We start from the raw sequence: 12932 nt of genomic DNA, 5'->3' as shown, positions 1-12932 counted from the left end.
GACCAATAATGATGGTTCTAGAGCTGGCAAGTGTAAAGTGTTCCATAAAGTACTTCAGCCTCTATGCCTGAGTGTCAGACTGTGTTGGGACTTACATTTCTGAACTATTCAGGAATTTATTAAAAGATTCAGAGCATGGAAAATGATGAATATAAAGCCAAAAATAAAAATGGCATTTTTCCAGTGGTCTGTTGTTACGCCTTTTGGAAGGATAGGAAAATATGGAAAGATTTCTCTGACTTTTTGTGGGCCAGAACACTAACTGGTTGATGAGTGTAAGTCTGAACTACCTTCGGACACCCTTAGGTTTGGCCAGTAAGTAGGGCTATAAACAGGTGGGTCACAAATCTAATGAACGACCTTCACCAGCACAATTTATTTCTCCTTTCCGGATCAGAGGGTGCCCAAAGAATTCGACCTCTAGCTCTTTAAGACAAGTTACTGTCTTCACAGCCTCCTAGGTATCGGCGTGACAGTCTCATAACTTCGGTCTGGGAAGAAAAAGAAATACACCACCACCCCCGGCCTCAGCCATACTTTGAGGTACCTGGGAACCCCCTGGATGTGAAGCAAGCGCCTCAGAAATAGAGGCCAACTGCCAGGGACTGCAGTAGGCAAAAGAGAGAAAACTTAAAGAGGTAGGTAGGAGGACGTTTTAATTCCTCTTCTATTTTAAACTTTGACTTGCAGTGCTTACATAGGAAAATTCTATAGCCTCTCCAGATTGAGGACCCCGCACAAGCATCCAGAGAAAGTGACCCACGATCACCCTTGTACCCCCAAGCCTAACGGGCCACTCCGTCCGGAACGTAATGGGTCAGCCGACAGCGGCCTCGAACGCGAACGCGTAGGGTAGGAGAGGCGGGAGATGGGGGCGGGACGACATGGCTGCCTGACTCTGATTGGCTGATGGAGCTCGTCGCCTGGTGCCATTTGTTGTTGGATAAGCGCACCAGACGCAGTCTGCGTCCTGCACGTGCAGCCGTTTAAGCCGCGTCAGCGCCTGTGAGGACCCCGGGAGAGCAAGCCGCGGAGAGGTGAGTAGGCCGCCGGCTCTTTTCCCAGTACAGGAGTCATCCCAACGCTCTGGCCTTCCTAGTAGTAGCTGGACTTCGGGCCAAGTGAAGAACCGTTGGGGTGGGTAGGGGTTTGAAGCTGTCCTTTGGGGTCTTTCTGCTTCCTGCCGGAGAGTCCAGTAGCACGGTGCGTGTCCGAAGTCTGGAGTTGAGGCCTGCAGGAAAGGCGAAGGAGCATTTTTGACCACCTGGTGCTACACCATCCGTGTTCAGAGAACAAGACTCTCAGAACACGGATGGTTGTAGAACTATTCGTGTATACACTTTCTTTCGCGAAACTAGTTGTTGGAGACATTTGGGCCACCTAATCACCCCTTCCTTCCCTGCCAAACTTCAAGGCCTTGATCCCTGGTCAATCTCCCCCTCCCCGCCAAAGAAACTAAATAAACCCCACGCGAAATGTCGTACCCAGTTTTGAAGGGAGAAACCTTGAGTAGTGTCTGAAAAATTTCCCCTCCCCCTTAATATTCAGTAAGACGTACTGGGAACCCTTCGGTGAGAAAATAAATTCTGTCAACAGATTTTGGGGAAAAGCCTAGACTTCACCGGAACATGGTGATTGCTAGAGTGATTAGATAAGTGGTTCAACTAATTTTTTAAGGTAAAAAATTGGAAGCGCTCAGTAGTGTCCGACTCTTTGCGACCCCATGGACTATACAGTCCGTGGAATTCTCCAGGCCAGAATACTGGAGTGGGTAGCCATTCCCTTCTCTAGGGGATCCTCCCAACCCAGGGATCGAATCCAGGTCTCCCACATTGCAGGCGGATTCTTTACCGTCTGAGCCAAAAGGATGAATATAAATGGTGTCTCTCGGTAAGAAACAAAACTTTAATTGCTCTTTTTGCAAAAACTTCTGGGGAGGATCAACAGTTAATTGTGTAGTTTGGAGGTATATGTGTGAAAAGATGGTTTATGCTTTTAAAGGTACAACTGTGATCTCTGATTCTGACTGAGCCTAAATGTGCATGTTTGTATTTTTATAAAAACTGAACTGGAAGCCACCATGGGAGATGAAGATTGGGAAGCAGAAATAATCAAACCTCATATATCTTCCTATGTTCCTGTATTTGAGAAGGTAATAAAATTTAAAGTTTGTAGTTATTGAATGCTACAGGTTTTATCAAAGTTGAAAATCTCTGTGGTGAGAAAGTTCATCTGTGGTGAGAAGCATGCTGTGCTTCTCCACCTGATTGTTATTAACTGTCTTATAGGGAATGATGAAGCATGCTAAGCCTCAAATAGAAGAAAACAGTCTGACGTAATGTAATAATTAAAACCTAAAACGGGTATAATATTATTAGCAACTTAATTTAAATCTCAGTGATTTAGAACTTATTGTGGGTGAAAGCAAGCTTGTGTTAATGTGGTTGAATGTCTCAGATGTAGTTGTATAGAAAATGGAAAAATAAAATTCGTTTTTGGGTGGCAATTTGAATTCTGAAAATTGGTTTTATACAAGCAGGGGTCTCAAGTTGAAAACATTAGGCTGGTTCAGATGGTAACATCAGTTTGATCTTCAGATGTACAAATCTGCAGATCTTTTTCCTCAATAGCTTTTGAAAAGTTACACTGTAATTTAGATGAGGGGGTTATGGAGTGGGTTTTTGGAATTTAGTTTTGACTTTAAGATGATGAACAGAGTCTACTTTGGAAAACAGTATATTTAATGGATTGCTTTTACATAAATTTTATCTACTTGAAAATGTCTCCAAAGGTCAAATTGTTTTCCTTTTAGGATTTCCAGTTTGTATTTATGTTAGTCAGTTCTGACACTTTCTATTTCAAGTGATATCTTATAGAAATTCTTAATTTACCCCAAAACATAAAATTTAATTCTTTGTCTGTCTTGAATTTGGTCTGTTTGCATATAAAGTTTAGATTAAAATACCTAAAATGTTAATCTGAATTTATAATGTTTCTTGCTTTGGGACTTGTTTTAGAAATAACATTTTTTTTGTATGTTATCTTTTTATAGTCTTCTTTATGTTACAATATCATAAAAATATTGTAAGACCAAAAGAGGTGAAACATTACCTAACAGTCTCGCTCACTAGCACAAATGCTCTGTTGAGGTTTTAGTAAATTTTCTACTGTATTTCCCAAACACATTTTTATATGGATTGTAATGATTGTACATTATAGTAATTTTTGATTTCAGCTTTTTCACTCTTCAGCACTAGCTATCCCGTATTACTAACTTCCTAAAAATAATTTCTTATGGTTATATAGTATTTAATGGACTAGAACTACCATAACATAATTAATTTTCTGTTGGTAGAAATTAAAGTGTTATCTTTGCACTGTAGTATTGTCATGAATATCTACAGTTTATTATTTGGGAGTATTTTTTTCAAAAATTGAATTACTTGGTCAAATAATTTTTTACGGTTCTTTTTTTCCCAGGTTCTTGGTAGATTTGTTCTAATAACACAGTTTAACTCACAAGTACAGATGTTCTTCCATTTGTACCAAAGTACCGTTTGGACTTGTCTAATTTTTACTTTTTCTTACTCTGAGATTTTGTCTTAACTAAGTATTATTCAAATGGTATACTGCACTGTAGCATGTTGTGCGTGGTTATTGCAAAGGGTGTCTGAAATTGAGGATGGTCAACTGTCAGGCTTCCAGATTTACCTTTTGGGAGTCTTTGTGCTATTCAGTAACATACTTTGTTTCTTGATATTGGTCATACTGATTGAATATTAATTATGTTAATATTTCTACCTTACGATTCCTAGTACATATCTGTGTGGGGCCAATTTGTAGTAAAATTTTTACATTTGTCCACAAACTTAACATCTGATGCTAGATGTGCAGTTAGTAATTTGACCTACTTGACTTGAAGGAACATGATGGCTTTGTTTGCTTGTCTTCGTTGAATAAGCTGTGTAGAAGCTAATGAACATATGACATTTTTATGTAGGAGAAATCTGAGGTCTTTTCTTCAGCCTGTTTTCTTTTAAAGGCACCATTTGATTGGTTGGTCTAATTGGGTTTCTGTTTCAAGAAGTGACTGGGTTTCCCTTTTGTTCAATTTGTATTGGCTGTGACATCATCTTGGATTGGTAATAATATCTGTGATCAGCCTTTTCTTAATTTAAAAAATTGGGAGTATATTTGATTTACAATGTTGTGTTTCTGCTGTACAGCAAAATAGGTCAGTTATACATACACATATATTCATTTTTTATTTTCTATTCTTAATATAGGTCTTTAAAAAGTATTGAATAGAATTCCCTGTGCTATGCAGGAGGTTCTTATTATGTGATAAGCCTTTTCTGAGTGCTTCTAAGGATCCTTCTAAGGAGATTTAGTATTAACACAAACTTACATAATTTTGAACTAACAGGTTGCTCTTCTGGTAGATTTTAGAACTTCCCAATGCTAGTTTTTGAAGTGAATGTACCATGCGGGGATAGAATAATAAAAAAATGTGAGGTTGAGAAATATTTGGTAATCTAGCAGTTACAGTAGTCCAGAAATGGTTAGGCATTTGCACATTGTGTGCACACTTGTTGGGATGAGAGATGAAATGGATGAGCGTGATGACTGTAAAAGTATACTGGGTTTGCTTGCTAGTTGTAATGTTTCTTACTAAATGACTGATGAGTCTACACACTCATCTCTTCTGTCTGATCTTTTTGCCATTTTTCTGGTGTATTTCAGAAGGCATATACTCTTGTAATTAAAGTGGAAACTGCTTAAGATAATTAGTCCATCCACAATTATTATTTTGAAATTTATAATGTTTGAAATAATGTTAAGTTTTAAAATTTATAAATTGGTTCACTTGGATGAGTAAAGAGGTTATAAAAGTTTTATAGCTAAGTGTTCTAAAAATAGGTAACGTTAAGACCTAAGACTCATTCAACAAGTTTTTTTGAGCCTTATTAGATGCTGGAGCTAGTGGTGAACATGATAGATAAGGGGCTTGCTGGCATGGATGTTGTATTTTACTGGAGGAGACAGAATAAGCACATTAAAAATCACATACTAATAGTAAAAAGTATTAAATAATAATTTAATAATAATAGTAATAGAATCAGGAAACTCTCTGTGTGAGGGAGAGAGGAAGAGTATTGGTATGGGTAGATTTAGATCATGTGGAGGGGAAAATATTCCTTGAGACTATGACTCATGAGCCGGAGACTTGAAAGAGTCCCAGTAACACATGATGTGCAAAGATCCTGAAGAGGAAACAAACTTGGGGTATCAGGACAACAGGAAGAAGTACAATGTATTAGTTGTCTATAGATGCTGTAACCAATTATCACAAACTAGATAGCTTACAGTAACAGAAAAATTTCTCTTATAGTTCTGGAGGCCAGAAGTTAGAAACCATGGTCTCAGCAGTGCTATTTTCCTTCAGTAGGCTCTTGGAGAGAATCCATGCTTCTTCCAACTTCTGGTGGTTATAGGCAGCCTTGGCTTGTGGCTGCATCTCTTTCTGTTGTCTTCACTTGGCCTTCTCGGTGTTTGTGTTAATACCCTTGGCCTTTCATAAGGACACTTGTGATGACATTTAGGACCCACTTGGATAATCCAGGGTAATCTCTTCATTTCAAAATTCTTAGTTATATTGGCTAGAACTTTTTTTTTTTCCAAATAATATAACACATATTTCAGAAATTAGGGCTTGATATCATTGAGTGGACATTATTCAATCTCCTATAGCTAGTATAGAGCTATTTCAAATCCTAAAAGATGATGCTGTGAAAGTGCTGCACTCAATATGCCAGCAAATTTGGAAAACTCAGCAGTGGCCATAGGACTGGAAAAGGTCAGTTTTCATTCCATTCCCAAAGAAAGGCAATGACAAAAAACTACCACAGAGTTGCACTCATCTCATGCTCTAGCAGAGTAATGCTCAGAATTTTCAAAGCTAGGCTTCAACATAAACTGAGAACTTCCAGATGTTCAAGCTGGATTTAGAAAAGGCAGAGGAACCAGAGATCAAATTGCCAACATCCGCTGGATCATAGCAAAAGCAAGAGAATTCCAAAAAAACACCTACTTCTGCCTCACTGACTATGCTAAAGCTTTTGACTGTGTGGATCACTTCAAACTGTGTAAAATTCTTAAAGACATGGAAATACCAGACCACCTGACCTGCCTCCTGAGAAACCTGTATGCAAGGCCAGAAGCAACAGTTAGAACTGGACATGAAACAATGGTTTGGTTCCAAATTGGGAAAGGAGTACGTCAACGCTGTATATTGTCACCCTGCTTATTTAACTTATATGCAGAGTACATCATGTGAAATGCCAGGCTGAATGTAGCACAAGCTGGAATCGAGATTCCCAGGAGAAATATCAATAACCTCAGATATGCAGATGATATCAGCCTTATGGTCGAAAGCGAAGAGGAACTAAAGAGCCTCTTGATGAAAATGAATGAGGAGAGTGAAAAGGCTGGCTTAAAATTTAACATTCAAAAAACGAAGATCATGGTATCTGGTCTCATCACTTTGTGGCAAATAGATGGGGAAACAATGGAAACAGTGAGAGACCATTTTTTTTTGGGTTCTAGAATCACTGCAGATGGTGACTGCAGCCATGAAATTAAAAGATGCTTGTTCCTTGGAAGAAAAGCTATGACCATCCTAGACAGTATATTAAAAAGTAGAGACATTACTTTGTCAACAAAGGTCCATCTAGACAAAGCTGTGGTTTTTTGAATAGTCATGTATGGGTGTGAAGTTGGACCGTAAAGAAGGCTAAGTGCCAAGGATTGATCCTTTTGAACTGTGATGTTGGAGAAGACTCTTGAGAGTCCCTTGGACTGCTAGGAGATCAAACCTGTCAATCCTAAAGGAAATCAGTCCTGAATATTTTGGCTACCTGATTTGAAGAGCAGACTCATTAGAAAATACCCTGATGCTGGGAAAGACTGATGGCAGGAGGAGACGGGGATGACAGAGGATGAGATGGTTGGATGGCATCATGTGACTCAATGGACATGACTTTGAACAACCTCTGGAAGATGGTAAAGGAGAGGGATGCCTGTTGTGCTGCAGTCCATGGGATCGCAAAGAGTCGGGCATGACTGAGTGAGCAACAACAAATATCGAGTATGGCTAAACTGTAGTAAGATGGAAGATTTATAGTAAATGAAATCTGAGAAGGAAAGAGAAAAGGAAGAGAGGGAGAGGACCCTGGAGATAGAGGTGGACATATAGTTGATAGAACTAGATGGGCTGGATATGGGGAATGCAAGAGAGAGTGATGCTAAGTTTTTTTACTGAAGCAAGTAGATAGATGATGGTGCTCTTTATTGAAATGGAGATGATCCAGTTTGGCAGGGAAAAAAATCAAGAATTCTGTATTTGCAGTGTTCAATTTCAGATGCCTAAGAAAAGGGTACCCCACTCCAGTACTCTGGCCTGGAAAATCCCATGGATGGAGGAGCCTGGTGGGCTGCAGTCCATGGGGTCGCTAAGAGTCAGACACGACTGAGCGACTTTACTTTCACTTTCCACTTTCATGCATTGGAGGAGGAAATGGCAACCCACTCCAGTATTCTTGGCTGGAGAATCCCAGGGATGGGGGAGCCTGCTGGGCTACCGTCTAAGGGGTCGCACAGAGTCAGACACGACTCAAGCGACTTAGCAGCAGCAGCAGCAGCAAGAAAAGATTTAAGTAAGGATACTAGTCAGTAGTTGTTGTTTAGGAGAGGGATCAGAGCTGTAGGTACAAATTTGGGATTTATCTATTTTAATAGGATTTAAATCTGTGAAAGTGGGTAAAGTTGGATGGAATAAAACAGAGAGCTCTGCCATGAACTGTGGGACACTTTGACTTTAAAGGTACGTTAGCTGGGGAGCTGGCAAAGGAGACTGTGGAGGGAATGGCTATGGGGCAAGAGGAAAATCTGGGAAGTATGTGTTCCCTAAGCCAGAGAGGGAAGTAGATAGTCTGTTGTTTCAAATGCTGCTGAGAGCTCTGGCAGGATGAAGCTTAAAAGTAGTAATTTTATTACATAATATGCTTACTATAAGCTTTTTGAGTGCAGAGGTGAGGATGGAGGCTAGCAAGAGTAGCTTGAAGGAAATATGGAATGTGAGAAAATAGAGGCAGCAAATGTAGACAAAATTTTTTGCCTACAGTGGAGCAGATAAATGCTTATTTCTTATTTATTTCTTATAAAAATTACCTTATTTTTAAGGTAATGAAAAATGTTAAGGGTTTTTATGATGAAAGATGAATTCTATTGAAAAAAAATTTTTTTTTTTTCAAAATTTTCCTTAGAATGTATGTGGGATGTTAAATTCCATCTTCTGAAGATTGTTTGGTAATAATAATTTTTCAGTTGTTTGGTACCAGGGTGTTTCATTACTTTTTATCAGTTATATGAAGCTGAATGTTATAACACTTATAAAACTAGCCCCTTTGGGGGCTCTATTCATCCAGTAGTATTTTGGATACTAGAAAAGAGAAAGTCTTCAGTGTTTCACTTTAAATCGGGAAAGCTAGATTACTTTTCTTGTTTGTCGTATCGTCTATGGTAATCATAAATTGGAACTTTTTACTGTAGCAGTTATCAAAATCCCAAGCCATTTCAAGGATTTTATTGTATGTTTTTAGTAAGTTAGAAAAATAGTTGAATGTCTTTTGAGCTTTATAAAGGTAGTTTTTAAAGTCAGTGTCTTTTGTGAAAGAAATTTTGGAGCAAAAGTATTACCTGAAGATGTTAATACCTACCTTGGTGCACTCCCTCCAGCTTTAGGTTTATTTAAAGAAACTTATTTGACAAAAAAATTGTAATTTTTCTAATTCAGTCAGTTAATTGAAGTGTTATCTGTAAACTTTAGGTCACTTTTTGTGCTTAAATTATTGAATTTGATTTTGAAGAATTTCAGAGCTCTGTTCAAAAGTTTTGCATTTAGTATCAGAAACTTGTTTGAGAGGAAGCAGACTGTTACATACCTAGATGAATTGAGGATGGCTTTTTTCCAATAAAACTTTATTTATAAAAACTGGTGGCCCACCAGATTTGGCTTGTGGCTATAGTTTGCTGACCATTGTTTTAAGTGATATATTAGTATGCTATACATACAATTTTAAAGTGAAGGTGTTTTAGAGTAGTTAATAAAGGAACATGCAGTGACCCAGGAAATCTTACATTCTTTAATTGTTTTGTTCTGGACAAAACCCAGTTGTTAAAACTTTCTAGTATTTATGAGATAGATTACTCATTTTTATTATTCAAAGTAGAAAACTAATCTTTTCTTTTTTCTTACAGGATAGGTATTCTTCTGGAGCAAATGGAGACACTTTTAACAGGACTCCGGCTTCATCGTCAGGTATGTGTTAAGGCAAAAATGCAGAACTGTTTTTAGGTTAAGGGCTTCATGCATTGGATGAGAAGCAGACTAGTAGATACCTTGTCAAGGATGTCTTTAAAATTTTCTAGTGAGACATTCCGGAGAAGGCAATGGCAACCCACTGCAGTACTCTTGCCTGGAAAATCCCATGGGCAGAGGAGCCTGGTAGGCTGCCGTCTATGCGGTCGCTAAGAGTCAGACATGACTGAGCGACTTCACTTTCACTTTTCACTTTTCACTTCATGCATTGGAGAAGGAAATGGCAACCCATTCCAGTGTTCTTGCCTGGAGAATCCCAGGGATGGGGGAGCCTGCTGGGCTGCTGTCTATGGGGTCGCAGAGTCGGACACGACTGAAGCGACTTAGCAGCAGCAGCAGTGAGACATTCTGGCTTGAATATTTTGGGTTGGGAGCCTCTTAGAATTAAAGGAAGGGAGAGAAGAAAGAGTGTAGTATTACAGAGTGTATCCTTTGATTTAGTGGGTTTGCTGTAAAACCTTTGCCCAGCCTGGAAGTTGCATGTTTGGCTTTCAGGCTGCTATGGGAATTGTCAGGATTCCTGATATGAGGCAGTAGGAGAGTAGACTCAGGTGTTGAAGCAGGTTACAGTGATGGTGACTTGTCAGGATAACAACTATTTAAACCAAACTCATATCAAATTAATATGCATAAATCCCTTGCATTTCTATACACTAACAATGAGAAAATAGATACAGAAATTAAGGAAACAACCCCATTCACCATTATGTCAAAAAGAATAAAATACTTAGGAATAAATTTACCTCAGGAAACAAAAGACCTATATTTAGAAAACTGTAAAACACTGATGACAGAAATCAAAGATGACAGAAATAGATGGAGACATATACCATGTTCATGGATTGGAAGAATCAACATAGTGAAAATGAGTGTACTACCCAAAGCTATCTGTAGATCCAATACAATCCCTATCAAGCCACCAATAGCTTTTTTCACAAAACTAGAACAATTAATTTCACAATTTGTATGGAAACACAAAAAACCTCAAATAGCCAAAGCAATCTTGAGAAAGAAGAATGGAACTGGAGGAATCAACCTGCCTGACTTCAGACTATACTATAAAGCTACAGTCGTCAAGACAGTATGGTACTGGCACAAAAACAGAAATACAGATCAATGGAACAAAATAGAAAGCCCAGAGATAAATCCGTGCACCTGTAGACACCTTATCTTTGACAAAGGAGACAAAAATATACAACGGAGAAAAGACAATCTCTTTAACAGGTGGTGCTGGGAAAACTGGTCAACCACCTATAAAAGAATGAAACTAGAACACCTAACACCATAAACAAAAATAAACTCAAAATAAATTAAAGATCTAAATATAAAACCAGAAACTAAAACTCCTAGAGGAAAACATAGGCAGAACACTCTCTGACATAAATCACAACATGATCCCTCTGTGACCCACCTCCCAGAGTAATGGAAATAAAAGCAAAAATAAACAAATGGGACCTAATTAAACTTAAAAGCTTTTGTACAACGAAGGAAACTATAAGCAAGTTGAAAAGACAGCCTTCAGAATGGGAGAAAATAATAGCAAACAAAGCAACTGACAATCTCAAAAATATACAAGCAGCTCAATACCAGAAAAATAAATGACCCAATCAAAAAATGGGCCAAAGAACTAAACAGACATTTCTCCAAAGAAGACATACAAATGGCTAACAAAGACATGAAAAGATGCTCAGCATCACTTATCAGAGAAATGCAAATCAAAACCACAATGAGGTACCATCTCACGCTGGTCAGAATGGCTGCTATCAAAAAGTCTATGAACAGTAAATGCTGGAGAAGGTGTGGAGAAAAGGGAACCCTCTTACACTGTTGGTAGGAATGCAAACTAGTACAGCAACTATGGAGAACAGTATGGAGATTCCTTAAAAAACTGGAAATAGAACTGCCATATGACCCAGCAGTCCCACTGCTGGGCATACACACTGAGGAAACCAGAATTGAAAGAGACACATGTACCCCAATGTTCATTGCAACACTGTTTACAGTAGCTAGGACATGGAGGCAACCTAGATGTCCATCCGCAGATGAATGGATAAGAAAGTTGTGATATGTATGCACAATGGAATATTACTCAGCTATAAAAATAACATACTTGAGTCAGTTCTAATGAGGTGGATGAAACTGGAGCCTATACAGAGTGAAGTAAGTCAGAAGGAAAAACACCAATACAGTATATTAATGCATATATATGGTGGAATTTAGAAAGATGGTAACAGTGACCCTATATGTAAGACAGCAAAAGAGACAGATACAAAGTACAGGCTTTTGGACTCTGTGGGAGAAGGCGAGGGTAGGATGATTTTAGAGAATAGCATTGAAACGTGTATATTACTATATGTGAAATAGATGACCAGTCCAAGTTCAATGCATGAAACAGGGCACTCAAAGCTGGTGCACTGGGACAACCCAGAGGGATGGGATGGGGAGGTAGGTGGGAGGAGGGTTTGGAACAGGGGGACACTTGTACACTCGTGGCTGATTGATGTCAGTGTATGGCAAAACCCACCACAATATTGTACTTAAATTGATGCTTTTGAACTGTGGTGTTGGAGAAGACTCTTGAGAGTACCTTGGACTGCAAGGAGATCCAGCCAGTCCATTCTGAAGGAGATCAGCCCTGGGATTTCTTTGGAAGGAATGATGCTAAAGCTGAAACTCCAGTACTTTGGCCACCTCATGCGAAGAGTTGACTCATTGGAAAAGACTCTGATGCTAGGAGGGATTGGGGGCAGGAGGAGACAGAGGATGAGATGGTTGGATGGCATCATCGACTCGGTGGACGTGAGTTTGAATGAACTCTGGGAGTTGGTAATGGACAGGGAGGCCTGGCTGGCTGCAGTTCATGGGGTTGCAAAGAGTCGGACACGACTGAGCGACTGATCTGATCTGATCCAATTAAATAAATTAATTAAAAAGTAAAATATTTAATTAAAAGATAATATGAGCCTCTTTGGGATCTGAAAACTAACTTAGGGAGGTCCTTGGCAAATAAGAGAAACAAATCAAGATAAGGGAGCTGTTGTTTTTCCCGTCACTTGTCTCCATTTTGTTCACCTACATTTTTTTATAAAGTTGAGAAGATAGCTGGAAGTGGTAGGACCTGGGCTAGAAAATTAAACTCATGACAGTAGTCTTTGATTTTGTTGAAGTTCACAGCAGGCTGATATGCTACTTCTAGTATTTTTTCAATTAAGAAATACATGTAGCAACGAAATTTACTGTATTAACCATTTTTAAATGTACTGTTCAAGTGATATTATGTACCTTCATGTTGCTGTGCAGCCATGACCACCATCTACCTCTGAAACTTTTTCACCTTCCCAAACTGAAATTTCATACCCAGTAAACAATAACTCAACAATCACTCCTCTCCTCAGCTCTTGGCAACCATTGTTTACTTTCTATGAATTTAAGTTACTATGAATTTTCTGAGTCTCTGTGACCTTGAGTAACTACTTCTTTTAAGTCTTACTCT

The 12932-nt window shown here is 38.8% G+C and overlaps 1 protein-coding gene across 1 annotated transcript in view; it reads left to right on the top strand.

The window, feature by feature from the left end:
• The first annotated feature begins 2075 nt into the window (after positions 1-2075).
• Positions 2076-12932, top strand: part of DDX4 (DEAD-box helicase 4) — a 65233-nt gene continuing 54376 nt past the window's right edge. Inside the window, exons 1-2 of the mRNA XM_027520217.1 lie at positions 2076-2152; positions 9319-9379. Of these exons, the coding sequence (XP_027376018.1) occupies positions 2081-2152; positions 9319-9379 (133 nt within the window). The 5' untranslated portion in view covers positions 2076-2080. The remainder of the gene's footprint in view (positions 2153-9318; positions 9380-12932) is intronic.

The sequence above is a fragment of the Bos indicus x Bos taurus genome, chromosome 20 (assembly GCF_003369695.1).
Source record: "Bos indicus x Bos taurus breed Angus x Brahman F1 hybrid chromosome 20, Bos_hybrid_MaternalHap_v2.0, whole genome shotgun sequence".
In the NCBI taxonomy this organism is placed as follows: domain Eukaryota; kingdom Metazoa; phylum Chordata; class Mammalia; order Artiodactyla; family Bovidae; genus Bos; species Bos indicus x Bos taurus.
Note: the sequence above shows the minus strand (reverse complement) of the source record. Positions and strands in the feature narration are given on the sequence as shown.